The sequence below is a fragment of the Colius striatus genome, chromosome 1 (assembly GCF_028858725.1).
Source record: "Colius striatus isolate bColStr4 chromosome 1, bColStr4.1.hap1, whole genome shotgun sequence".
NCBI lineage: Eukaryota > Metazoa > Chordata > Aves > Coliiformes > Coliidae > Colius > Colius striatus.
The window spans coordinates 54083987-54109837 of NC_084759.1; the positions used below are offsets into that span (position 1 = coordinate 54083987).

The following is a 25851-nucleotide window of genomic DNA, read 5'->3' on the forward strand; positions in this document are numbered from 1 at the left end:
CTCCTTTATAAATTGCATATTTTGATCTATCTGCAGGAAAAAATAAACTAGTTGTGTTTTTTATGAACCAATCCAAATCGCTACTGCTTTTAATTCATTAATGTGAACGTCTGTATTTTCACATTATTTCTATTTAGAACTGTGTTCAGGGTGCATTTTACAGTAACAGGTAGCTTCCCTTACATGTGTGATTGGCAGCAGTTCCTTCTGCATCTGCCCAGTCAGGATGGATTACTTAGCTCGTTCAACCTGCCCACCTATGTTATTTTGGCTGAGAAGTTACTGCAGCTGGTAATTTACCATGAGCAGTAAATCCTTCTAATGCTTTGGCTTGCCTGAGTTTTAGAAGTCACACATCCTATTTTCAGGACAGATATCTGGACTTGAACCACGATATGCAGTAGTAAGTGGCTGTATGAAGGTAAGAGGAAGAGATACAACTTAAGAGAAATCACCTGTTAGTTAGTTCTAATGTTTGGCTGTATCAAAAGTTGGGCCCCAATACAGACATGCAGAGGAGTAGAATTTTTCCAGAGGTCTTAGTTTTGCTTAGTCTTTAACTCCTTTAAAACTTTAAAGTATTTCATTACCTTCGAAACCTAAATCTTTGGTCTAGAACAAGAGATGATGTTTTTTCTCCTTCCCTATAAAGGAATTTGCAGTGAATCTAAGAGCAGCAAATGACAGAGGTTTAATCCCTTTCCATCCACATGCTGCCTGTCAGTCTCAGCACTCCTGCAGCCAACTCCTTCCCGAGCTAATCAGTCCCAGGCCATGGCTGCAGGATCTGATGCGCTGCTGAGTCGGTGGATGCAGCTCTGGATCAAACATTGCCACAGAGCAGGGCAGGGCTTTTTTGAGACAGTGTTTTTGCCAGCTTGAGACACAGGTCTGGTGCACGGTATCCTCTGCCCCATTGCAATTGGCTTGCCCACCCCCTGCAGTGTGGGGCACCAGCCACCACGTCTGATGACCTGTCAGAGAAACTTGGTGCCATTTTCAGGATGCCGTTTACTTTTTTAGCATCTGAAAAACTGAAGAAGCACATACTGGGGGACAGCAAAGACCCTACAAGTGGGAGCAGGGCTGTGCTCAGCATCAACAGCCTCAGATAGCATCTCCTGTACTGTCCAGACCATGCACAAGGAGAGGCTACAGGTGGAACTGGGCTTACGAAGCACTTGAGCATCTGTCCTGCAAGAAGAGGCAAGTACGGGAAATTCAGCTGCAGAAGAAGGGATGCAGGATGAGAAGGACCACATTCATAGCTAATGAACCTCCTTGCAAAGGGAGAACAAAAACACTGTCATGACCACCTGGAAGCTGGTGAGTGCTCAGATTTTTCTACTACACTACCAAATATTCAAGGCTGCAAGTGAAAGCCCGTGAAACTCTTGGCCCTCTCTTCCTGCAGGTGATGGACACATAGGTTGTCAAAGCAGTCTTTGCTTGCATTGGACTTTCCAGATGCATCAAGACATGGGGTCTGAAGGCTGGACATGGGATTTTGAAGAAGATAAAGTGTTGCTCTCGTATTATTCATTAGCTGACCTCTGCTAATCATGTCCTGGATAAAGCCTTTATGTTTCCCATTGAGATACCCACTGAAGCCTGGCTGTGATCCACACTCATGGTGGCTTTCTCTGCCAAATCTGATTTTGCACATTTACTCCATTGTGTCTTCTCTCACCACTGCAGCCCTGGTTTTGTTCCCAGACTTTCTCTGGAGCCTGTAGGACCAGCTGTGTCCTTGAGTTGTCTGGCTTTGGCTGTGGATGCCAAGATGCTTGAAACAAGAAAAATTACCAAGCGGCACGTTCCAAGCAAATCAAAAAGCAGTTCTGTTTCACACAATGCATAGTTAGGCTCTTCTTCCTCTTGATAGTGTAGAAATGAACATCAGTCCAAAAAGAAACAGAGCATATTCATGAAAGAATGCAAGCAAGGACTCTTCAAACTAAAAGACACTGACACTTGTCCCAGTGATCCAAGATCCAGCGTAGGTAGAAAAGTTATTTTCTTCATACTCCTGGAAACAGAATTTTTGACAGCTTCAGTCAAGCTGGATCAAGACCAGCTTCCAAAATACAAGAGAGTGAGGAGATGGGGCTTAAATCAACTTTTTGGTGATCTGTGACCATTTGAAGGCACCACACCCATTGGAGACTGTGACATGGAGCCGTGTTGTTCTAGACCGAGGAATGTGTGTGCCAGGCCTACCCTTATTCTGCACTGCATGCCCTGCCTGTAGTGCACTAAACCATAAGAGCAGTGATCTACACAGGTTTCTCTGGAGTAGCTTGTGCTGGGAGTCTCTTTCATTACCTCAAGTTCAGATTTGACTTTTATAAACCCTGATGCATTAGATGACATTCGGAGGATGATCTGTAATTACGTAAGGGCTTTGCTGTATGAAATTCTTGGCTCTTATACTACCAATACCATGTGATTCATGACTTAACCTTAGGGAAGGCAAGCCCAGGCTTTAGAACTTGGAAAGTTTAGGTGCTGCTTCACGGCCAGGACTGTTTGGTAGTAGACAAGGCTGAGACAGCTATGTAGGTGCATGTATATGTGTGTGTGTGTGTGTGTGTGTGTCTGAGGGAAAGCAGCTACACAAATTAACCTTTTGCCCCATATTTCTCAGGATGCCTAGAAAATACATGAAACAAAGAGTCTCCAAACAATGCTTTCTCATTGATGGGCATGGAAGTCAAGCCAACTTCTGAATATCTTGGGAAAGCAGTGCTTCAAAGAGGTTCCCTCTCATCATCTCTATCTATGATATGGTCATTCACCTCTTCTGAAGACAATGGAATTGTCCTCAGTCAAAGGATGACTGTTTTTCCAGGGAACCTCCTGTTGCATTTGCAGTTTTATCTGTGTCCTTGTTTGGTTGAAGGCAAGTTCCTTGTAGTGCTGACCTTGAATTTCTGTCATTGCCCTTGACCATTTCATAGGCTTAGCTCAGAGCTTTTCCTTGATTGTCTACTGCTCCAGTGTCCTGAAGTGTCCACATGACATGTGCACAGTGATGTCCTGAGCTTCCTCTGGTTGCCCTTGCGTGGCTGCTGCCTTCACCACCCAAGTGCATTCAGTGCCGTGACTGAACGCTGGTGTTCCCTGGGAACACCGCTATCAGCATGCAGTCTCCATCCTGTTTGGCTGGGGCTGCCTGCTCAGTTCTGACAGCAGCAATCAGCAGCACTGGGCCACTCTTTGGTGTGGTTGACTTGGGTTGCCTTATCTTGGGAGCAATCGAGTCAGTGCAGCTGGTCTGCAGTGTGAAAAAAAAAAAAGGTCAAAGTTAAGCCAACTTCCTCATGAGTCATCATGGCTCTGCACATAATGGAGGGCAAGTACTTCCAAGGGAGAAACAGTTAGCTTTGGGGGATGGGGAATGGAAAGAGGATGAGAAGGAACCCATGAAAAGTCCATGGTTAGCTGAGGGAAGTCCAATCATTTTTATGCACATCCTCAGCCTCTGATCTGAGCTAAAGTTTCCCTTCCAGAAAGCACAAACAGCTTTTTACCTGTCAGAGGGACCTTAATGTTGTGTCAGTGCTTCACATTGTGTGGTTAAAACGATTGTAAAATTTTGGATTAGGTGCTTTAACCATGAGACTCAACCTCCCACTGACAACAGCTTTATTTTTTGTAACTTCTTTGTAGTGCTTATCCAAAATACTACTCATGCTTCCCTTTTACTCCATTCAGGAACTTACCATTTTCACTGGAGTGTTAACATGCTTAAATTATTTGCACATGCCTTGTGTCTCAATTACACTTAAGCCAAACAATACGTATTTATCTCCTTTCAAGACTTTTTTACTTTGTTCCTTCTTGCTTACGTACAAACTTATTTCTATTTATAATGGTCTTTCTGATGACAGAGTGCTCGGAATTAGAAATAAAGACTGGCAGTGCTGTTGCTGCAGAGCTGCACGGAGATGGAGGTGACACAATACAACTCCATTGGCTGTGTTTTTTTTACTACTGCACAGTCACATAGCACATCTCTTTCTCATTTGCTGTCCCTGGTTAGCTGCACTGTCACTTCGCCTTTGTCTTTCTCACTGACGGCCCGTGGCTTTGAATTTTGTTTTTATCCTTAGCTCTTTTGTGTTTAGTTCTCATCCTCTTGCACTGATTATGATTTTTTTATTTTTCATGTTAGGGTCACTTGAAAATGTTTGTGGATGTGATGTCCACATTTTCCTCAAGACCATCAGCATAGATGCAAATTAGAAAAAAGAAACCCAATAGGAAGACCCTAAATACTTTTCTTAGCTCAATCTGATTATTTTACTGTTTATTTCAACATATTATCTGTTTAACAGCCTTTTCCAGCAGTGCACCTTTTTCCCCTTGAACATTAATTTCGAGTGATTTGGTCTCAGAGATAAAATATACAAATTGCACTGAAATGATGATAAAGTCTCGCACAGTAAAATGCTGCTGTAATACATAATTGTTTGAATTGTCCTCCTGGCTCCACTGAGTATTTTTCTTCTATTATATCAGAATGGCACGAGCACATATATCAAAAAGCTGAAAGGAGGCGGAATTGTGACCGTCTACTCCTCCCCCATGTCCTGTCAGTTTCTTCATCCCAGATTAGTGTCTGTTGGCTTGGGAAGCAAAGAGGGAGCAGATGGACCACAAAATGAGATTCTGTAACCTTCTTACCCAATAGATCTGCTTTCCGCGTCTATTCAGACATATTTACTTACTGTAGTGACAATTATCAGTTTTATTTCTTTTAAGAAAACCAAACAACTTCAGCTCAGTATGAAAGAGTGCAAACTAAATTGTCTTCTGGCACTATTACCATCCATATAGTTTTATATCAATTAAGAGTTACGTGTCTGGATTCTGATCTGTGTTACACCTGAATATGCCCATTAAATCCTTAGCCATGCTTAGATGTAAGGGGAGAGACATAGTATGTGCGGTCTGTGGACTCTAGATAACTTTTTATTGTTCATAATGGAGGTCAGAAGAGCACAGTTGTTTATTTCCTGGGATATTTTGTTTGAATACACTATTTGGATGGCCAGATGAAGCATCTTTTTACTTGCAAGTGAAAGGAGTTGGATACAAAAGTAACCAAATAGTAATAACAAAAGAGCTTCAATATGCATCAAGTAAAGAATTCAGATTTAGTTATTGATTTAGCAACTTACTTTTTTTCCAGTGCCTCATTACAGACACACCCCTTCAGAGCACTGGACATGTTTTAAATGAGAAGAAACAAATGTAGTTGACTAGCATTTGGTTAAGGCATAGCTGTGAATGAAAGCATCTCCCTGCTCTCCGCTGTGAAACTTGTTGGTATAAGCATGCATTGAGCTCCTCCTGAAGAGCCACTGATAGTATGATATTCTTATAGCAGCAAAGGGCTATAGTTAAACCTTTCATATTAGCAAAATGTTGTGTGTCTTGTCTAGGATAGGAGCCACCAGCCCCAAACAACCGAGGCAAGACTTGTCTTGCCTGTTTTAGCTCTCTAGGAGGAAGGTGCTTCATTTCAACTAGCTGCCAAGGCTCCCTGAGTATTCAGCCAAGGGAGATGGGTGCCTCCAAAGAACAAATGGTCTCTGTGACTTAGGCAGCTAGTCTAAGAGAAGATAAATCCCCTTCCAGATGTAGTGGCCCCTCACTATTGACTGTAAAAAAAAAAGAATCAAAAAATTTGGAGCTGGCGCCTTACTTCTAGATGACTCAGGCTGGATGCAAGGAATCCAAAGACATTGTGACAATCTCCTGTACTAAAAAAAAGTGCCTTCACTCTCACGCTGAGTAAATGGGACTTGGACAAGTACATGGCACACATATGGCCACGCACTGGAAACACTGAGTATCTTCCTTAGGAGGAAAAAGGAACACGACAAACCTAGCGATTAGGACCTGGAGTTTTAGGTAATGGGGGAAAATAAAACCGAGAGGTAGAGACTTTGTGTACAAGAATTGTGTGACTGCCTTATCCGTGCAAGTGCATTGCCAAGAGCTGCAGGTGTTCAATCAGGCTGCTTTTATTTGAGGTGCCTAACGTGGATTTCAAAACCACCACATAGGCAACCCGGCTTGAAAATTGACCTTAATTTCTTCTAATTGCATGTCTTACTCTTCATTATTTTTCTTGTTAGAGACAGGATTTTGAAAGGCGATTCACTGGTGCAGCTATTTTTGACTCATCGCTGACTTTGTCTTACTTCGTGTTATTTAATGGGTTCCAGTGGCCATATGCTGCAGAGAATCCTGGAACAAAGTGAGTAAACTGGGAGGCATTGCTCAGAAGGATAAATTTCACAGTTGGAAACGCACTTAATACTGAGCCTTCTAACCAGTTTTTCCAGAAATCGCAAGCTTGATTGCCATGATATCTGAACATGGCATTAGCTACTCTAATGAGGAAAATAATTGATATGCTATGGAAATTAGGTCTAATTAGATCTTGTTAAGATAAATATCTCAGTTCGGCTGAAAACTTGAAGAGATACGTTTTGCATCATTCCAGATTATGAATATGACCCTTGTTCTTCACCCCCCTCCGCGTCTTGGGTTACCACTGGTGGAAGTGAATGTGAAAAGCGTCCTTATCAGAATCGCTGCGGTCTGTGCCCACTTGACATGGAATAAGTGACAAAGACACTAGATAGTTTAAACCTTACGTAGCTTAAAACCCATTTATTTCTTCCATCAGCTTTAGACAAAGATCTTAATTTCAGAACTGTGCAACAAAATGTCTCCCGCCTGTTAATTTTCTTCAATTAAAGAAATACACTGATGTTTATATATTTTCAGATCCACAGCAAACAGTGCTCTTCAATTCTGGTTTTAGTGACTTTATAACAACATGTATCCTGTATTATACCAATATCATTTTGACAGAGGGCAAACTTTGAATGCAAACTATTAGAAAATCAAAGTTCCATTCAAATTTTAAAGGAAAAAGACGAAAAACATACATGTATCTATAAGATAGGCCATCCAGAAGGTGACTAGATTTTGTTAGTATTTAGACCAGGCAGATGACTTATACCTGGATGTTATACCTTGCAAGGTGCTGGCAAGCAATGGGCCAAACTCTTCTTGCCTCATCACTTGAGGAGTTGCTATGGGACTCAAAGCAGGATCATAGAATCACAGAATCATAGAATCATAGAATGGTAGGGGTTGGAAGGGACCTTTAGAGATCATCCAGTCCAACCCCCCTGCAGAAGCAGGTTTACCTAGATCACGTTGCATAGGAACATGTCCAGGCAAGTCTTGAAGACCTCCAAGGAAGGAGACTCCATGATGAGACATTATTGGCAACTGCCTTGTTTTCTTGCTGCTTGCACAAAACACAGATCCAAAACCTTTACTATCCCGATGAGCCCGAGCTTTCAACTTGTGCGCTGACACTCCTGCCACAGTGCAAAAGAGGGGGAAATCAATGTTCTTGAGTTATTAGTTTGATATTTTCTCCTGTTCACAGAACAAGCTATTTAAAGTGAACCCTTTAAAGGGCTGCCTTCAGATATTAATTTTTCAACCCCCCAAGCTAATGACCTGCAAGCCCTAAAACCACCATATGCATCCTGTAACATCACAGGCCATTTAAAAAACACAACTGTTAAGGAGCCAGTTTCCATTATTTGCTGCAATTCCTTTGCCGTCAGCCTGGCAGAGCTGGCAACTTTAGCCAGCTGCTTCCATTCCCTGCAGCCACCAGTTTACCTGCTGAGGGGGTGACTCTACAAAGCAATAGGAACAACTCTTTGGTGCATCAGTGCCACTGGGAGCCTAAAGGCATGAGGATAGCACAGGGGACCAGTCTGGGACAAGAGGATTTTCCCATGAAGACCACCACTCTGGGAGGCAGGTCCACCAAGTGGTCCCTGCAAGGATGAGGGTCTGGACTAGATAATCTTTGGAGGTCCCTTCCAACCCTACCATTCTATGGTTCTATGATTGTTACTTACAGCTTTTCAGTGTCTCTATGTCTTGATAAATAGATAGCTCTGTCCACTGACATTTTTTCTTACAAAGTGAGTGCGGGGGAAACTGTAGCAAGCTATCATTTCCCTGGATGAAGTTGAGTAATAAGTGAGGAAAACAAAATGACTCTTCCCATGGCCTTTAAATACTAATAAATTAAATATCCATTGACATTACTCATTTTCTATTATTAATGTATTCCTCTTCTTTTATTCTTGGTCTGTCTGGTCACTACCACTATTCTACATGTTCTGTTTCAGAAAATACTTTCAAGCATTGTAAAGATTCCCAAGCCCTCCATGTATAGATGTACAAACACAGTTGGTGGATGAGATACCATGCAGACCAGCAGCAAACATACGTAGATTTCTTCAGTGGGAGTCTATTACAAGTCACACAGCACCAAGGCAGCAGTTGTTGGGGTTTTTTTAAATCTATTTACTCTTTTTGTAACAAACCTAATGATTGTAGAAATGAGAAATCAGCCTGCAAACAGTCCAAATTTAAATAAAATCACCCCCACAGTAGACTATAACAGTGGCAGATGGACAGAGGAAGAAAGTGTATATAGTCATATTTTTTGCCATTATAGTATAGACCCTTTCAGATTGCAGCAAGCAACTTGCCATCTGCAAATCTGAGTCTTTCCTTTTCTGCTGAGGCACTGATTCAAGAATTATAATTTCTGAAGTTTGAATTAAAGTATTAAATGGTTTATCTCTCATTTTAAAGGCATACTGTTCTCATAATTTTACTTCAAACAGATGGGAAAGGCATCCTGAAAATTTCCCTCCCGCTCTCCTTCAGACAAAACCCAAAGCTACTGGCTCACACATAGGTATGCGGTGAGGTAATACGTTGTGCACATCAATAGCTTTTTGTGAAATAGTCTGTTATTGCTATTGTTTTCAAGGCTTTTGTTTGGTTTACTCTATGGGGAGATGGTTTGCTCTATGCCTATGTGATATGTAGGTCACCCCTGAGCACCTTCCTTACTGCAGTGCCCATTCCCAACAGCAGCAATGTGTGTTTGGTTTTAACATTGCCCCTCTGGAGAGAGAAGAATGTGATCACTACGTAAATGGCACTGATTTTTAAGGGCCAGATGTTCACGTAAAATGGATACTGTTTTAGTGGGACTATCAAATTAATACAGATTATCAAAAAAAAATCTGAGTATATTTCAATAACCCCTTAGTGTGTCAACCCACCATTGTTTTCCACAGTTTTATCTGATGCTAAGCTTGCAAAAGTGATGCTCAGAATGAGACCATTGCAGAGCTCAGACAAACATGTACAAGTTGCAGCCTATCAGGGTTTCTGATGTTTTCACATTATGGGCAGGGAGTTGCTTACCTAAACTTTCAAAATCCACCTGGACAAGTTCCTGTGTGACCTACTCTGGGTGCTCCTGCTCTGACAGGGGGATTGGACTAGATGATCTTTCGAGGTCCCTTCCATTCCTTAAGATTCTGTGATTCTGTGACTTTCACACAGGTTTAAGATTTTTTTTCCCCTCTGTGTAGCCAGCAGTAATAAAAAAATTTCTTTAGGGATGAAAATCTATTTTGGACTTGTTTAAGAAGAAGAGGACATGATTCAGTTCTGGCAATTCCCTTTCAAGAGGTGCTGTAGTAAGGACTGCAACGCAGTATTTCTAATTTTCACCAAATCAGGGTCACTTTCTGCAAGGCAGAAAGAGGAAAGGTTTCTTTTGTTAATCATACTTGCAAGAGCCATGTACAAAATAAAGTATTAAATAGAGTAATTACAGTAATTTTTGTTAAAATATTTCTACACAATAAATCTGTGGCTTTGAAAACTCTACCAGAAGCAAGAGGAAAAACAATCTATAATGAAAAAAAATTGAAATCAGAAGCCACTAATAACACTAAAGGGAGCCCAGAAACCAAATTAATGTTACTACAAAGAAATGCTTTCCTACACCAGGCAAATTCCTATTAAGACTCTTACCTGGCTCTTTATATATAGGATTCAGATTTCATTTTGAAGCATGCTTTTTACAAACTGTTTAGTGTTCATATGTCATTACCACTGTTGGGCCAGATTGCACCTGGCATCGATATAAACAAAGCTTTGGCAAGAATTCTTTCCTTTGGGATGGAGACATCTGATTTGCAAGCTGAAAACATGTCAGTGTTGCAAGACACTCCAAATAGCCTGTTTTACCAGTGCAGTAAATTAACCCGCCTGGTGTAGTGTTAAATGCTTTACAAACATCGACTGAAGGCGAGGGAGGGAAACAGCAAAAAACAAACAAAAACATTTCAATAACTTGACTAGGAGCAGTGACAAAAGTACAAGCAAAGCTGGAAAGGAGGGGATGATCCTTGGGAGACAGGACAGCAGAAGAACAAATTTTCCTGTGTTCAACCTGGAGAGCGTGCCATGGCATGAGAAGACACAGAAGGAATAGAATATGTTCTACTGATGATACAATTTTTTTCCATTTGGAAAAAAAAAAACCCAAACAGATTAGTTTAACAGCAAACAGTCACTCTAACTCATCGTTGCCTTGTCTACAAAAGGAAGGCCTTTTGAAAGCTATTACATGCAAGAGGTTCGCCTTTAATGTCGCAAGCTGCTGGTGGACAAAACAGAGGATAAAATATTAGGCTGTCCCCCTTGCTTCCCCATTGTTCAGGATGAAACAGCTGAGCTGAACTTCTGGGCATGCAGAACTGGCTGAGTGAAAGCTCTCGTCGCTAGATCGTGTGTTTGTGCTAAGCCTGAATGGTCTGGAGGACAATGGAGTTCAACCTGCCTGTGGCTCTGCAGCGAGTCTGCAATATAGATGTGAAACTAGAATAGACAGAAAGTAGGTCCACATGCGTATGAAGCCCAACAGCGACCTGTCCTGAGAAACGCCTGCAGAGGCAGTGTTCTGAAATACAGATATATTTACATAGCTGTTAGACTGAAGCCATTTTGTTACCCATACCTTGCTATTTAAATAATCCTGATAGACCTCTGCTTGTAAACATGCCTGTCCATGGGCTGGAATCATTAATTAACGTTCATAAGCATTGGTAAAATGCGACAAAGTTTATGTTAAGGTGATAATTCCCAAGAGGATTACGTTTGTGTTAAGGGTAGATTTATATTAGGGAGATTCAGCATGACTGATTCTTGCTTGGCTAGCGATAGAGGACTTAGCGTTCATACTGGCAGAGATTGTATCTGGTCAACAGGAAAGGAAAACTGGCCAAGAAACTGCCAACACAGAATCTGAAGCTGTGAAACCTGGTCAAGAAGAAATAAAGCCAAATAAGCAACAGATGAAAAATTATCTTAAAGCAAAGATCAAATCACTCAGTTGGAAATGAGAATTGCACTGGAAAAGGTGATGCCAAGAGCATGAGGGACATAGGAATTTTATTAAAAATAATATTAATAAATCAACTGGAGTGTCAGATACCAGTAATTTTTTTTTAAAAACTGGCCTTAACATTTCTCAAAACTAAAAAAAAAAGAAAAAAAAAAGAAGTAGAGAGTGTTAATATGCTGAAAGACTTCTGGCAAATGACAGAGAGGACTTCTAAACCTTGTGAATCATTTGGAAGAGGATGTCAGAGGTCTCAGTACGTGAGAGTCATGGGCATACTGGAGAGAGCCCAGCGAGAGGCCACAAAGATGATGCAGCTCTCTCCTATGAAGAGAGACTGAGAGAGTTGGGACTGTTTGGCCTGGAAAAGAGAAAGCTCAGGAGGATTTTGTCAATGTACAGAAATACCTGAGGGAAGGGTGCAAAGAGGACACAGCCATTCTTTGCTCAATGGTGCCCAGTGACAGGACCAGAGGCAATGGGCACAAACTGAAACACAGGAGGTTCCTTCTAAACATCTGATATTCAAGAGATATTGTAGATATTCAAAAGCTGTCTGGACACAGTCCTAGCAGCCAGATCTGGGTGGCCCTACTTCAGCAAGGAGATTGGACATGATGACCTCCAGAGGTGCCTTCCAATCTCAACTATTCTGTGATTCTGTGACTCTGTGTGAAGCCCATTGGAGAAAGTGATAGATCAAATGAGGAACCAGAAAAGGAAGAGACTTTGGTAACAAACACACTTTTCAACAGTTTTTTTGGTACTGTTGTACCTGACTTAGCACCCTCAGACATTGAAGTAGTCCAGAGGTCTCAAGAGGGACAAGAGACTTGTTCCTGCACCCATGCTGCAGAAACCTACTACCTTTAAAGAGCATACTTCCTGGGAAGTTTGAATTCAACGATTTTCAAGGTCTTTTCCAACCCAAATGGTTCTGTGATTCTGTGACAACTGCATGCCAAATGAAAGACTGGGGAGAGAAATGGGTAGGGAACTCGCCAACAGATAAAGCCAAGATGATGTCACTGTGTATTTTACCCTCAGAAAACAAGTAAAGTTCTCTAGATGTAGAGCAAACCCTTAACAAATGGTGTTGAGGACAGTACTGGCCACAGCCCCATTATGAGTGAAAGCAAAGTCTTCTTAACTAGGAAAGGACCTACAGCTCCTGCTGTATGCAGCAGCATAACTAGTGCAAGCAGTGCAAACACACTGGTGGGTATGGTCCCTCGGTGCCCAGCTGGAATGAGAAAATGATGCTTCTGGAGGCTGCAGAGGCAGTTGCCACATGGATGTGATGCTTGGTGGTAGACTGGCACTGGAAGGAACAGCCACTGCCAAGGAAAGGGAAGGAAGCATCACATGAGTCCCAGCAGGGTTAACCTGCGGCTGATGCAGGTGATGGGAGCAGGGGTTCTGGTGGGAGAAGACATCTCTGAGCACTTTGGGGGAAAAAACTACCTTCTATTCTCAATACAAACCAAATTATTACTAGGGCAATCAAAAAGTATAAAGAGATTCAGCAAGTAAAGCAGAACAGTTTCCCTTTAAAAATATTTGTTAGGTAAGTAGGACACATTTTCATTACTCTCTTTTGGCAGTCCTTCATTTAGATCAAGAAAGAGAAACATATTAAGTCATAGGGACCAAAAAAAATTACTAAATACATATTTAGTCCAGATAATCACACAACAATAATACAAATTGGGAAAAAAGTGAGAAAGGAAAAAAAAAAAGAACAAAATAGCAATTTAATGAGTGTCAAACTTGTGAATACTGAACTCCATTTTCTCACTGTAGTTTTTGAAATCAATATTATAAAAACAAAGCATCAGTTCTGTATGAATACTAGATTTTTTTTTGTGTTGTCTCCAGTGACAAAACTAGGGGTAATGGAAATAAGCTGGAAGACAAAAAGTTCCACTTGAACATGAGGAAAAACTTATTTCCCTTGAGTGTGAGAGAGCCGTGGCACAAGCTGCCTAGGCAGGATGTGGAATCTCCTTCTGTGGAGGTTTTCAAAACTCGCCTGGAGTTCCTGTGTGATCTGATCTAGGTGGACCTGCTCTAGCAGGTGAGTTGGACTGGATGAGCTCTAGAGGTCCCTTCCAACCCCTGCCATTCTGTGATTGTGTGATCCTGTGATTCTATGATTACAATTATACTACTGGAAAATCCTGGTTGCCCATGAAGTTCATTGACACCAGCAAAGGCCAGTGGCACCCTGGGGTGTGTTAGAAGGGGTATGAGTCGTAGGTCGAGAGAGGTTCTCCTCACCCTCTACTCTGCCCTCGTTAAACCACATCTGGAATATTGTGTCCAGTTCTGGACCCCTCAGTTCAAGAATAGCTGATTCACTCTCTCAGAAGAGAGTCTGGATTTAAACGAGCGGTTGTGCCTTGTGGGCAGTTGGGGCCCAAGGCCTTCAGATGAAGCTGGGAGATAAGTTATCTGATGGTATTGATTTTCTCAGAGGGTCTATAAACAGAAATTGATACAAATTACATGATCTCACAAGGGTGCGCAGGACTACATGAGATAATCTGTGCCTTAAAAAATTGCCTGTGAGATGAGAAGGTTTAAGAAGTCCTCTTCTAAATGGCAAAAGAACCCACCTGGTAGGAAGACTTCCTGGGGGTGCCTTGCTTAGCCTAAGACACCCAAGTGACCAATTAACGTGCTAAATCCCATTCTAAACATGTCGCATGGAAACACACGCGTCTACAAGGTAAAACCACTTGACTTTAAAATGTAAGTTGAAAATAAAGACATGACAGCTTATTTTGCACAAGTACTATTTTACTGTGGATGTGACCTGTAAACAGTTGGACTCAGGGAATTCTATGGGATTTTAATCACATTACAGAATATTAATTTGCTAATTTACCAATGCAGATAAAGCACTTTATGAAAACTGAGATAAGAACTGTTAACCAGTATTTGCACAGCATTGAAGAACATGCACAATTAACCCAAATTTTCTCTTTGAAACATCAAGTTATACTGAAAATAAGATGCAAGTAGACTGGGAAAACTTTCTTCCAGAAAAGAGGAAGACATGATACAGCTGACTTGATTGCTCTTAATGCCTTCTTCACTCATAGGGGCTTCTGAGCAGCTCGGGGCAGATGCTGTCTTCTTCAATACAAGCAGGAGTAAGCCTCTGGCCAGTTGTTTTCTTTCGGATAAACTTTTATTTGCTTTTAGCTTGCTTCTAACTTCCACACTGTTCAATGTTTACCTTGTTTGGCTTTAATTCTTTTTTTCAAATGATTTCTAATCAAGAAAGTGATTAAACAGTGCTTCTGATGGCACCCATTTGCCAATCTGCAAAAAGTTTAATTCATATCTCACTCAGAATCTCTGTACCTGAAATCAGCTGCTGAACGGGGATTAATAGTTGGCTAAAGCATATGTACTTTTGATGGACAGCAGTGTATTTCATTATCAGCATTAACAAAAAGATACATTTGTAAAAATTAAAAAATGAGTGCTTAAATGTACACATTTTCCATAATGATTTGTTACATCATACCAAGTAAATGTACCTTAAACTAGAATATTTTTAAATACAAAATAAGCATAACATGCAGTTAAGATCATGTGCCATAGAAAAGAAACGTGTACCTTTTTTTTTATTATTATAGATACATCAGGTTGAGTATTTTGTGGTATCATTTCATCATACAGCAGCTCATTTGGACTGTCCAGGAAGACTAATTAACACTAATGCTTCTAAAGAATTTTCATTTGTGATGCTAATCTGTCACAAAACCAAAAGGATCCTCAGAAAGCCAGGGAAAAAAAGTGGAGAGACTACATCTTGCAGCCTGCTTAAATTAGTGTTAGCTTGATTTGTCTTAATTGAAAGGTTGTTTATGTCTCTTTTGTAAGTGTTTATAAAAGTTGGCAGACAGAAGAATAGCTGCCTACGTACATGAACAAAATTTTCTTTTATTGAAGCTGTCATATATAGTACTGTCATTAAAAAAACCTTTTGAAATATTTCTGTACACATAGTCTTAAAAGTATAAGCCTGTCTCTGTGTTTATGTACACACACACACACACAGACACCATGCTGTATGTTTTTTGCTACTGAGATATTTATGCTAAGTCCTCATATTACATGAATATTTCTATGTGCCAATTCATTCTAGCAGCCTACTGGCCTCCATTTAAACTTCTAGGAGATCCATGCAAGTCAGATAAATATCTTAAAAGCAGCTTGTGAGAATGTCATGCTCTTTCACTGATGTACGGGTTCTAGGATACCCCAGCTCCGCAGAAATTTTGTGCTCATGTAGCTGAGAGCCCCTAAAGGTTTATTAGAATTTATGAATCCTAGGTCCTGGACCACAGGCTGGGTGGGCCTCAGGTTCTTGCTTTCTGATTCCCTATGTTCACAGCATCTCAAGGCAGGCCGTTACCTAACCATCATCTATGGAAACTGCCCAATTCTGATGATGTTAAAGAGACTCCACCTGATATTTTCAATATCCACTTTGCTGATGCTGGTAGAAGGAAGAAGAGGCTTGCTAAGCTTACACGGCAGCAGGCAGCTCCCAGATATTCATCAACAGCTTTGAGAGATCTTGTGCTTTAAAAATAGAGGATAAATATGTTGATGGGTACGCTAGTGACTTCAAAATGAAACTTCTAGAAAAATGGGCAAAGAAATTCAGATTTGTCTACAGAGCGTAATTAAACTGCAGCTTATAATGCTGACCACCAAAGTTTGCTTCATTTTAGTGTTGCTAGACCATGTAAAAACAATTAGCAGAGCCGAGAGAAAAGCAGCAGATGCTAGAGATGCACGGAGTTAGATGATTCATTATGTCACGAAGAGTCTCTCTTTCAGAAAAGTGAAAAGGTTGATATAAAAAAAGAAAGGGCTTGAATAGACCAAAGAATTTTTAAAGAAAGAACTTGAAGATTTCAGGAAATAGTAGCAGAAATATGAGAATCTTGCACTACTCTAAAATGTGTGTTTGCCTGTGCGATGGAGACCGTATTCTGCCTCCTCCTCCCCACTCCTGCGTCCTGCCCCTTTTTTCCCGTAGGATTACATGATGTATTTGTTATGTTCTCTATTGAGCCAAAATAAAATGTGTTTTAAAACTTCCTAAGTCTTTAAAACCTCTTCAATTGATTATCTTTTTGAAGGTAACTATAATACATTATTTAATAACAGCTTCCTGAAGGGTTTGCAATGAGGTAATATTTTACAGCATTTGCTCAGTCTAACAATAACGGGAAATAAGTATTTGTCATTTCAAGGATTTAGTGTCACATAGTACCTGATGCCTATAAGATAGAAGGCAGGTCTCATGAACCAAGCATCTCCTGTGCTCTGCTCTGCGGATACAGTTCTCTTTGTTTCCTTAAAAACAAATGCAATTTGTCTTTTGCCAATCTCATCTGTGAATATGAAACTGAAGGAAGTATCATTCTATATGGCATCACTTCCCTGATGGAGGGTTAAGCACAAAAAAAAAGTCTGTCTTTCCTTCTGCAGAAGCTCAGTTTTGTCCAAAACCCTCTGTGGATATATTTGTGCATTTCTGCAAAATCTTCTTAGAGAGATGCATTCATAGGTTCTGCACTAATAGAAGTGACAAACGATTCAGCAATGTCAAGTCTTGTAAACAAACCACTCCAGGGAAGTAACATTAACACGTAATTGTATGTTTTTACCATGTCAGACCTGTCACAAAAAATAATCCAGATTGTGATTATAGTAATTAATTTTTCCTCTGCCATTTGAAACATGCAAACTTATTATGGCAATGAGGATGATAGATTCTGGCCTGCCATTTTAGAGCATCACGTATTTACATTTCCATATGAAGATTTATTACTAAAGATGTTAATGGGATGAGACCCGTACATAAACATGTCTTTAATCGTACCCACTATCTTTACCTTAAGACTTGAAGGTCTTGAGGAAAAACAGGGGCTAAAACTGGGCAAGAAAAATAAAGTGAAACAGAGGTTTTTGTTCCCAAAATCAGAGGGGTCTGGAAATCACAGTGATGGAAAACTAGTTTGTGAGATATCGTAGCAGTTTGAAAAGAAAGAAGAAAACGTAAATTTTCCGTCTGCTGTTGCAGTTTCCCCAAATTCTGTTAATCTGACCATCTTTACTTCATTATTTCTGTATTAACACTCTGTCCAGGGCGAGTGGGTGGCTGAGCTTCCAGCTCCTGTGGCATTCCTTCTGTTTCAAAGAAGCATTTCTGTCTTGACATATAACTTAGAGAAAAAAAATGAGGGGGGAAGAAAAAGGAAGGAAGGAAAGGTACTGATTCTGCTGGCAGGAGATGATGGTAATACTGTGAGCAAAGGTACCGATTTAGGTGTGCTTATAGATAAGCCTGAGGGGCTGCTTCACCGCTGCCACCCCCTTCCCCAAGTCTCACGCTCTGCCTGCCTGATCCCATCCAACGGTAGAGCTGATACCGCACTAATCCCCGCAAGTTTGGGACTAATGAACTAACTGCTGGGTTGCCGCCACGGAGCTTGGTCCCAAACTATACTGTACTTCACACTCGATTTATTCTCCAGATGGCAAGACTGCGCAGCCCCGCCGCGAGGGACCACCTCTTCCACTGGAGTGTAAAAGTGGACGGATGTTGTTTTCTTTGCAGATTTGATAATTCAGAGCTAGGAACTCGTGAGGATGGTTAGTTATTAGGTTTAATGGGTGCCAATTGTGCTGACAACACGCGTATTCCCGTCTTTCATTTCGGTGGCTGTGTGGCTGCGTGGCGGTGGATTTGTTGGTGTTGCTGCGTCACTGAGACTTTTATCGTCTCCAGTTGGTGTAGCTAGGCTTAGTAATGAACATCTTCCTGTGTCCTCTTCAAAGTCAAACGGAAGGAATGCTAAAGTAGCCACCCTGACCAGCATGTTTTTTCCCAGTGGATTTTCCAGCACAAGTCGCAAATGTAGTGTATTTTCATATTACCATCTTAGTACCATAAAGCTTTCTGTTGTCTTTCTCTCTAGTTCAGTTTGATAAAGAACCCATCCCACACGGGACTCACCATCCCAAGCTACCTGGGGATGGAATAGTTTAATTAACAATCAAGTTTATTCTTTTTCAGCTATTCATTCATTGCAGAGTATTATCTGATGTATTACTTTTCATGTGAAGAACATGATAAATCATTTCTTTCACTCATCCTTAAAAATTCTAGTTTGACCATTCTTGGCAGTGACTTTTCATAGTGTTTGGGAAACGTGTTTATCGTTGCATCTACTACTTATAAAGACATTATTATATCAAGGACTGATGGTTTTTTGTGCTGTTACAATAATGAAGTAGTTTATCTGTCTTCAAATTTTAGCTTTGCGTGGATCCTACTGGAAGAATAACATCTATGTTTGCCTGCATAATGAGGCAGAAAGGGCTCTCACTTTCCTCCACATTTCTAGCGTATTTAGTCAGAGGGTTTAGGACGGGTTTTTATTTACCCATGAAATGTTTTATTGGAAGCCTAGGTGGGAACCTGATACACCCCACTAACATCAACAGGATTTTCTCGTTGTAGGAAAGGTAGGCACCAAGTTAGCCCCCTCGTGAGCTCTGACTTTGGCAGTCAGATCCTCTCAGCTTGTCTCACAATTTAAAACTTAAATTGCATCCTGGTGCAGAAACTGTAGTAACTAGAAATATTTTTATCATGGAAGGGAACGTTTCCATTCCTGGGGTATCCAGGCAGACAGATCTAAAACGTAGTGGTTCTAAGAAAATGCATTAATTCTCAACCCAACAGATGGCATGGGTGTGTTAACTAACATAGCGACATATTTTCTATTAAAATATGGGAAAAAACCAACAACCCTCTCCCCATGTTTATTGCTTGGTATAAATTCAGTGAAGTTGTCGGTTATTTTTGGGATACGTACCAGAGGGCTGCACATTTAGTTTATGTAAATTGATAACAGCAACAGCCTGTTAATAAGTGTTTTGTATGGAAATATACCTAGAAAGACACGATCTGTCTTTTTTGGGAAGGGAGTTTGCAGCCTGAGGAGAAAAATAGCTAATGAAGCGATCTCCTGATCATTATTATAACCTGAAAAAAAAAATCGGAATGAATTAGACTGTAAGTTTGCTAGAGATGTGCCTTCAGTTGGGATTGGATGCTGCCTTAGTGGAGAGACCTTTCTTTTGCAAATTGGATCGACGTGTGCTGAAATGGTGATAATCTGACCTTAATTAAAAGCATAAATTGTTTTAGAGCATGTTTTTAAGCTACCCTTCTGCATCATATCCAGAAACTTTCGTCCCAGCCCTAGAAACCCATTACCCCTGGTCAGAGAAGGAAAATGTAGGGGATTTGTGTTACCTGTTATCGGCATCATACAGTTCAGTTTACCTAATTCAGAAGGACCGTTTCAGACGGCTGTGCGCCTGAGCTGTCTTCCAGCTGGACGTGTTTGTAGTAAACTGCATGCATCTTTGTGTGGTTTCCCTAATGGCCCCAGCCAGAGCCCATTCACAGCGGTCTGAACATTTCGGGTTGTAATTTCCAGAGATTAGCTCTGAACGTGCCCCTTGATCGCAGCACAGGGATGCGTACATGTGTGCCTTGCTCCCGTCTGTCCGATTAACGAGCATATGCTCCCAACCTTCGGAGAAGCACGGCTAGTAGCCCCAAGCTGAAGGCTGCTTGCTTCAGATTTCATTAACTTTCTGCTTCATTATTCCTTGCTTTTAACCAGTTAGAGCCATCACTTGCTTTTCTCTAAACTTACCCTAATTATCAGGGGTCCCAGCCCTGTAAATCAGTACACTGCAGAGCTGTCTTAACGCTGGCCTGGGAGACCCTGTTCTGATCGGACCTGACAACTGTAAGCTACTGTTCCCTCACACTGTTTAACTCAGACCACATTGGGAAACCGCCTCTGCCCCTATTGCCCGCAGAGGTTTGCATCCGTCTGGTTTAAATCTACTGTCATGTGCTGTCTCGCTGATTGGTGTTAGTCTGGATATTAATTTGATGATTTCTTTTAACATTTTTTCCCCTCGAGTTTGCCTGTTTTCTCGAAAAGCATCTCTATTATTCAGCAACTACGTGTTGTTAAAATTGTTCCCGAGCCTCCCCGAGTCAGATGTGAAGTTTTATTAGCCCCGTAAAAACTCATCACAAATGAAATTACTTTTGATAAATGTGCATTTCGACAATGCAAAGTTGTTAGGGGCTGTTGGTGAGAACAAGGAATTTGGGGTTGAAACTGCAGTTGGCAGGAAGCGGAGAGCCCAGCATCCTCCCCCTTCCCCGTCTTCTTCTCCAGGCCAAGAAATGCATTTCTTTTCAGAAAAGCATGTAAGTATTCTTCATGCAAATCAACTGTTATACAGATTTGTAAATTTACATTCACAAAAATAGCAAATGGCCACAGGAAGCATGTGCCTTTGGAGATTTTCTTTCATGCCAGCAGGAGAATAGGTTTTTTTATGTGGTTCAAGAGAAATCTCAAAGTTATTTTGGCGTCATTTTCCCATGTGAGTTGTGAACTCTACCACAAGCTTTAATACACTTCGCTTATGTAGAGAAAAGGAAGAGTTATAGAGCAAAACTAAAGTATAGGTACATCTGTGCTTACCATTATCTAGGCAATATAGAGATTAATTTCAAAAATTATCTGTTTTATGAGAATTTAATTACATTTATGTTTGTTAGACACGTTCAGCAGTAGTAGACGCAATAGTCTTGTTTTCCACACGTGGTGGCGTAGAAATACTTTGACATAAACCCAAGTGCTTTACTTACCAGTTATAAAGCAAGGAGGGAGCTAAAATTGTGAAGTGCTGGTGATGACTGCTTCAATAAAAGTCCAAGAGTGACAAACATTTGGGGGATATCAATATGCTGGTTGTCTAGCTTTTTCCCCACATCATTACAACAAGTTTTCTGTTCCGTGCACTTTTCTGTCAATAGAAAATATGCTTTTTCTTTTATTGTGCCTCTAAACTCTTATCTATTGCAGAGAGAAGCAAGACTGACTGTTGTGAAAACCCTTGAAGAGTTTGACTTTGGCCATGCTGAAAAGTGTGTTAGGATAAACTCCGTGTCCAGTGGCCTTGCAGAAGAAGATCTGGAGGTGCTTTTGCAGTCCAAGACCCTTCCTTCAAGCATGATGCTGCCAAAAGTTGAAAATGTTGATGAAATAAGATGGGTGAGTACCAACAATGCATTAGCTTTTGACTGAAGCTGGGGAGCCAAGCTCACACAGACATAGAGATGAATTAACCTGAGTTATGAAGAAGGCTGCAAATACCGTATAATGTTGTTACTTGGCTAAGGATTGGGAAATTTAAGTGTAAGATGTGCTGTATATAAAGCATTTGTGGAGCACCTTGCATATATGAAGACAACTGAGTTTATTTCTGCCACTGTCAATGAAGAACCAATATTGATATCAGGGTACATTATCAAAAATAGAAGCGTAAGTATCTAACTATGCTGAGCAAAATGACTCTGTCCGTGAGCCTTAGTTCCATGTGTTGTAAGCAGGAGATGGGGAAACCACGTTAGCAACATATGAAAAAATGAGTTGGGGGAAGGTCACTCCTTGGGGCAACTGGTGGAACAAACAGGAAGCTTTTAACTAGTGTTTTTAATTAGCACAGATATTATTTCCTGAACAGTTCTCTAGTTCTTCCTTTTTAATTGCTGACAGGTGTGTTTGTGTTTCATGACTGAGTTTTCAGCCAATAAAAACCTGAAATGTAAATGGTTGGCATGTCAAATTACTTAAGAAAACTTTGAAATGGGCCTAATTATGCTATAATTGTTTTAATTGTCAAGAAAGGGGGACGTTTGTTTAGATGCACCATTATTGCTGTAAGATGCCAGTAAAGGAATTATGCGTAATTCTTCACTTCTGTACTTTTGCAAACCGCTAGCTGAACAACTAGCACACACATACAAGCTGTGATGAAAGGCAGGCAGACATATTAGGATCTATTTTCATCTCAGCCTCTAACCTTGATCAAACCATTGAGACTGGGTGTGAGCAAATACATTGGGTACGTGACAAGTCCTGTGTGTTCCGTGGCACTGCTCCTTCAGCTGCCGCTGCTCGCCGTGGAAGGTACACTGTCCCCTTCCACCATCATTTAGATAAATTAACCAGAGTATACCTCTCAAGGTTTACAGACGTGTAAGTGTGAGACGTAACTCATCAGCAATGAATATTCATGCTTCCAAAATGGCAGGGCCTTTGCTGCCACCAAGTAGGTTTTGTGGCAAGGTGGGATTTGATAGCTCTTTGTCCCCCCTCATCCCCTTCCACCTTTCCTCTTGCTGACTTTGATTTACGTCATGGAAAACAAGCCAGCCCCAACAACTTCTACCTCGTGGTCCACCTTTTGCTTCCCTCTCACTTTGCTCAACCTTTGCACACAAAGAGCACACTTTGCTTAATGCCACTGCCTTTTTTTCCCGGTCATCCCAAAATTCACTCTGGCATGATTTTTCAGGCTTCCAGAAGCTGTTTATTTCCCTCCACACGCACACACACACACACACATACACATGCACGCACACACACACACACACTCTCCCCTTCATTTTTATTTATGTGCAGCAGAAAACCTGGAGGCTGATGCACAACTAAAAGATGGGCTTACTTGTTTTCTTTTGTGTGAGAATCTCTTGCTTTCCTTTTGTCCCTAGTGTGGCTACTTGTTTGACTGGCATGGCTTATTGGACTATAACAAGCGTAACTCTCCCTCCTTTGTGGTGGGACAATTCTCCCACAAATCCCAACCAGTGTGCATTCTTCCCGACACACTATTGGGTGTGCACTGGAATTGAAAGAATTGCTGAGGCCTTGCTACTTCATCCCCTCCCCAAGCTTTGTGGGGTTTTTTTTTCCTCCGCCTTCTTTTTTTTTCCCCCTCTTTCTGTCTGAAATGAACACTTTACTGGGCCGGAAACATTTAATCGTCTCCTTTTGAGGAAAAAAGAAAAAAATTAATTGAAACTTCTCCACTCGTTACCTTTTGTATTGGTGCTTATTGCAAAGGGGTTTTTTTTAAAGAGGGAGAAAAGGACACAATATTTAATTAAACGTGATTTGGTTTGGTTTTTTTTTCTTGTTTACCTTGAAAACAAAAGGTAACAAAGCTCACAGGAGTGTGACTTTTAAAATATTTTAGAATTAAAAAATAAAGGGCTCCACTGCTTCAACTTGCACCTAAAATATAAACACAGTAGTGCTTTTTTGCACTCTTTTTTTAACTTAATAAATATCAGATAGGAATCTTAAGAATATGTGCTGATGCCATTATATTACCTCATTTTCTACGTTTGCCTGGATGAAGTTTCCTGTTTTCTCTCACTATAGTACCTGTCATACTGTACACTCAAACGTGTGAATTGCATTGATTTTTGTGGGATTTTTTTCCTCCTTCCACATTTTTGGGTGCAATTCTCTTCCAAAGAAAAGTTACCAAGAGAGCCACAGTGCCGATGCAAAGCAGGGATGGATGGGAAGGGCAGAATTCTTCATCGAAGAAAGCTGTGATTTATTTTGGCCTAATTGTAAAGTTACTGCAAATTGCTGGAAAGCCTTTTTTTTTTCAAGATCTGGGTGATTAGATTTTCCTTCTTTTGGGGAGGGGCTGTGGGGGGAAGCTAAAAGGGGAAATAACACCTCTAATCCAGCTTCTGGTAAATAGGCTGCCAGCTTTTAAAATGAGTTTCCTTTCTATTAGTCAGAATATTATGCTAAGCCTTAAGCATTAGTTTTTTATGTTGCCATAGCAGCCTTATTCCTGCAGGGTTGTGACCTGCGATGATTACAGTACAAAGCTTATAGGGTCTTGAAACCCCCTTTGAAGATGAAAAGTCTTTGATGGTTTATATTTATGCAAATCTCTTAGATATGATTTACCCAACTGAGACTGAATGGAGAGATGATTAAAATTCCCTTTCCTTTGATATCCATTAATAGTCGACTATTCCTTAAATTTAAAAGATATGCATATGTTATTTTTGTCTTTATTTACTAACATGTTTTTGTCGTACCTGAAATGTATTTATCTCTGCGCAAATTACTGGATCTGGACAGACATAATAGATTTACAATATAGGGCTGAGGGTTCCCCCCCCCTTTTTTTTTTCCCCCTTTTGAAAGGGGAAAAATCTGTGCAAGAGCTTTTGTATGTTTCCAGATGATAGATTTTGGAATTTGGGCTACCCCACTGGCAGCTCAGAGCTAGCTGTGAACTGGTCTCATGGAAAAAATTGGCAAGCTTTGGTCTTCAAAGAATTAAACTTCCTTTTTAAGGCCTTCCTAGGTAAGCTAAAAAATTATGAAGAAAAGCCTATTGAACAAAAGGGTAACGGTGCCGTAATGAATAATACGGATGCCACTTAGAAGGCTGGGGAGCACTTCCAGTGATGGCAGTGCTGGACCTGAAACAAAACCGGACCTCAGGTACAGCAGCACTTCATTGTTTTCCAGGGCCTGCGGATTTGCATTTCACTAAGCCAGGGTGAGAGGTGCTAAGCCTGCATATTTTCTCTCTTTTTTTAACAAAACCAGCCTCCAAACTTAGAAATGTATGGGAATGCTGCGGTTTGGAACCTCAGGCCTTGTTAAAAGCTGGTTTAATTTATCTAATTGTAAGGTTTTGAGGTGGGGAGGGGTGTCGTTACAGCCAGGTGAAAATTTGACGTTTATATACGTGTAGACTGTTATATTTTTTTTTTGCTCTCTAATAGCTGATTCTGTCTAGTTTTAGTTTGCAGACAAATTCTTACATCACCTAAAAGGCCGAACACTTGTAGAACCAATGAATTTTATCCCCTTTGTGGAAACTGCAGTGGGCTTGCTCAATTTTAAGGTAAGGAGGTCTTGAAGTGTCATATTTTGCCGTCTCAGCAAACTAGGATAAACAGAATACTCCCAGTCTCCCCCTAATTTCGTCAAGGAAGAGAGGTTAAAAAATACTAAACATATTGTTCAATCCCCTGAAATATTTGTACCTTGAATTCTTACGTTTGGATTGTAAAGACCTTCAGAAATTCAAAATGCTTCAGTGACAGAACAGTTCCAGATAGTCTGTGACAAATAATAAAACCTCTCTGTGTTACTGTTACCATTTCTAACACACTTGGAGCGGAAACAGGCTTTTCCAAAGGTATGGAATACTCACAGTGTTATAATACACTTGGCTGTTTCGTAGCTGTCGATCTCGACTTGCGTGTAACGTTTAATTAGAACAAAAGAGTCATTTCACTATTGCTAAACTGGCATCTTTATGGTGGTTTCCACAGATGACATTACAACCAAATTTCACGTTATCCTTTTTTGTATTTGTATGATGGGGTGTTTAATGCTGAGATTAGAAGTATAATTAACTTTGTAAACGTGAAATAACGTGAAGAACGTGCCTCTTTTTTAGGATAATTTTAGATCAAATCGTATTTTTGAAGTACATTATGATATAAATTACTCCCCAACCTTTACAACCAAGTCCAGTTTTTTCAG

General features: G+C 40.7%; 1 protein-coding gene across 1 annotated transcript in view; it reads left to right on the plus strand.

The window, feature by feature from the left end:
- CLYBL (citramalyl-CoA lyase) overlaps positions 1–25851 on the plus strand; it is a 178901-nt gene that overhangs the window by 129292 nt on the left and 23758 nt on the right. Inside the window, exons 4-5 of the mRNA XM_061997500.1 lie at positions 21337–21525; positions 25103–25204. Coding sequence (XP_061853484.1) covers positions 21337–21525; positions 25103–25204 — 291 coding nt within the window. The remainder of the gene's footprint in view (positions 1–21336; positions 21526–25102; positions 25205–25851) is intronic.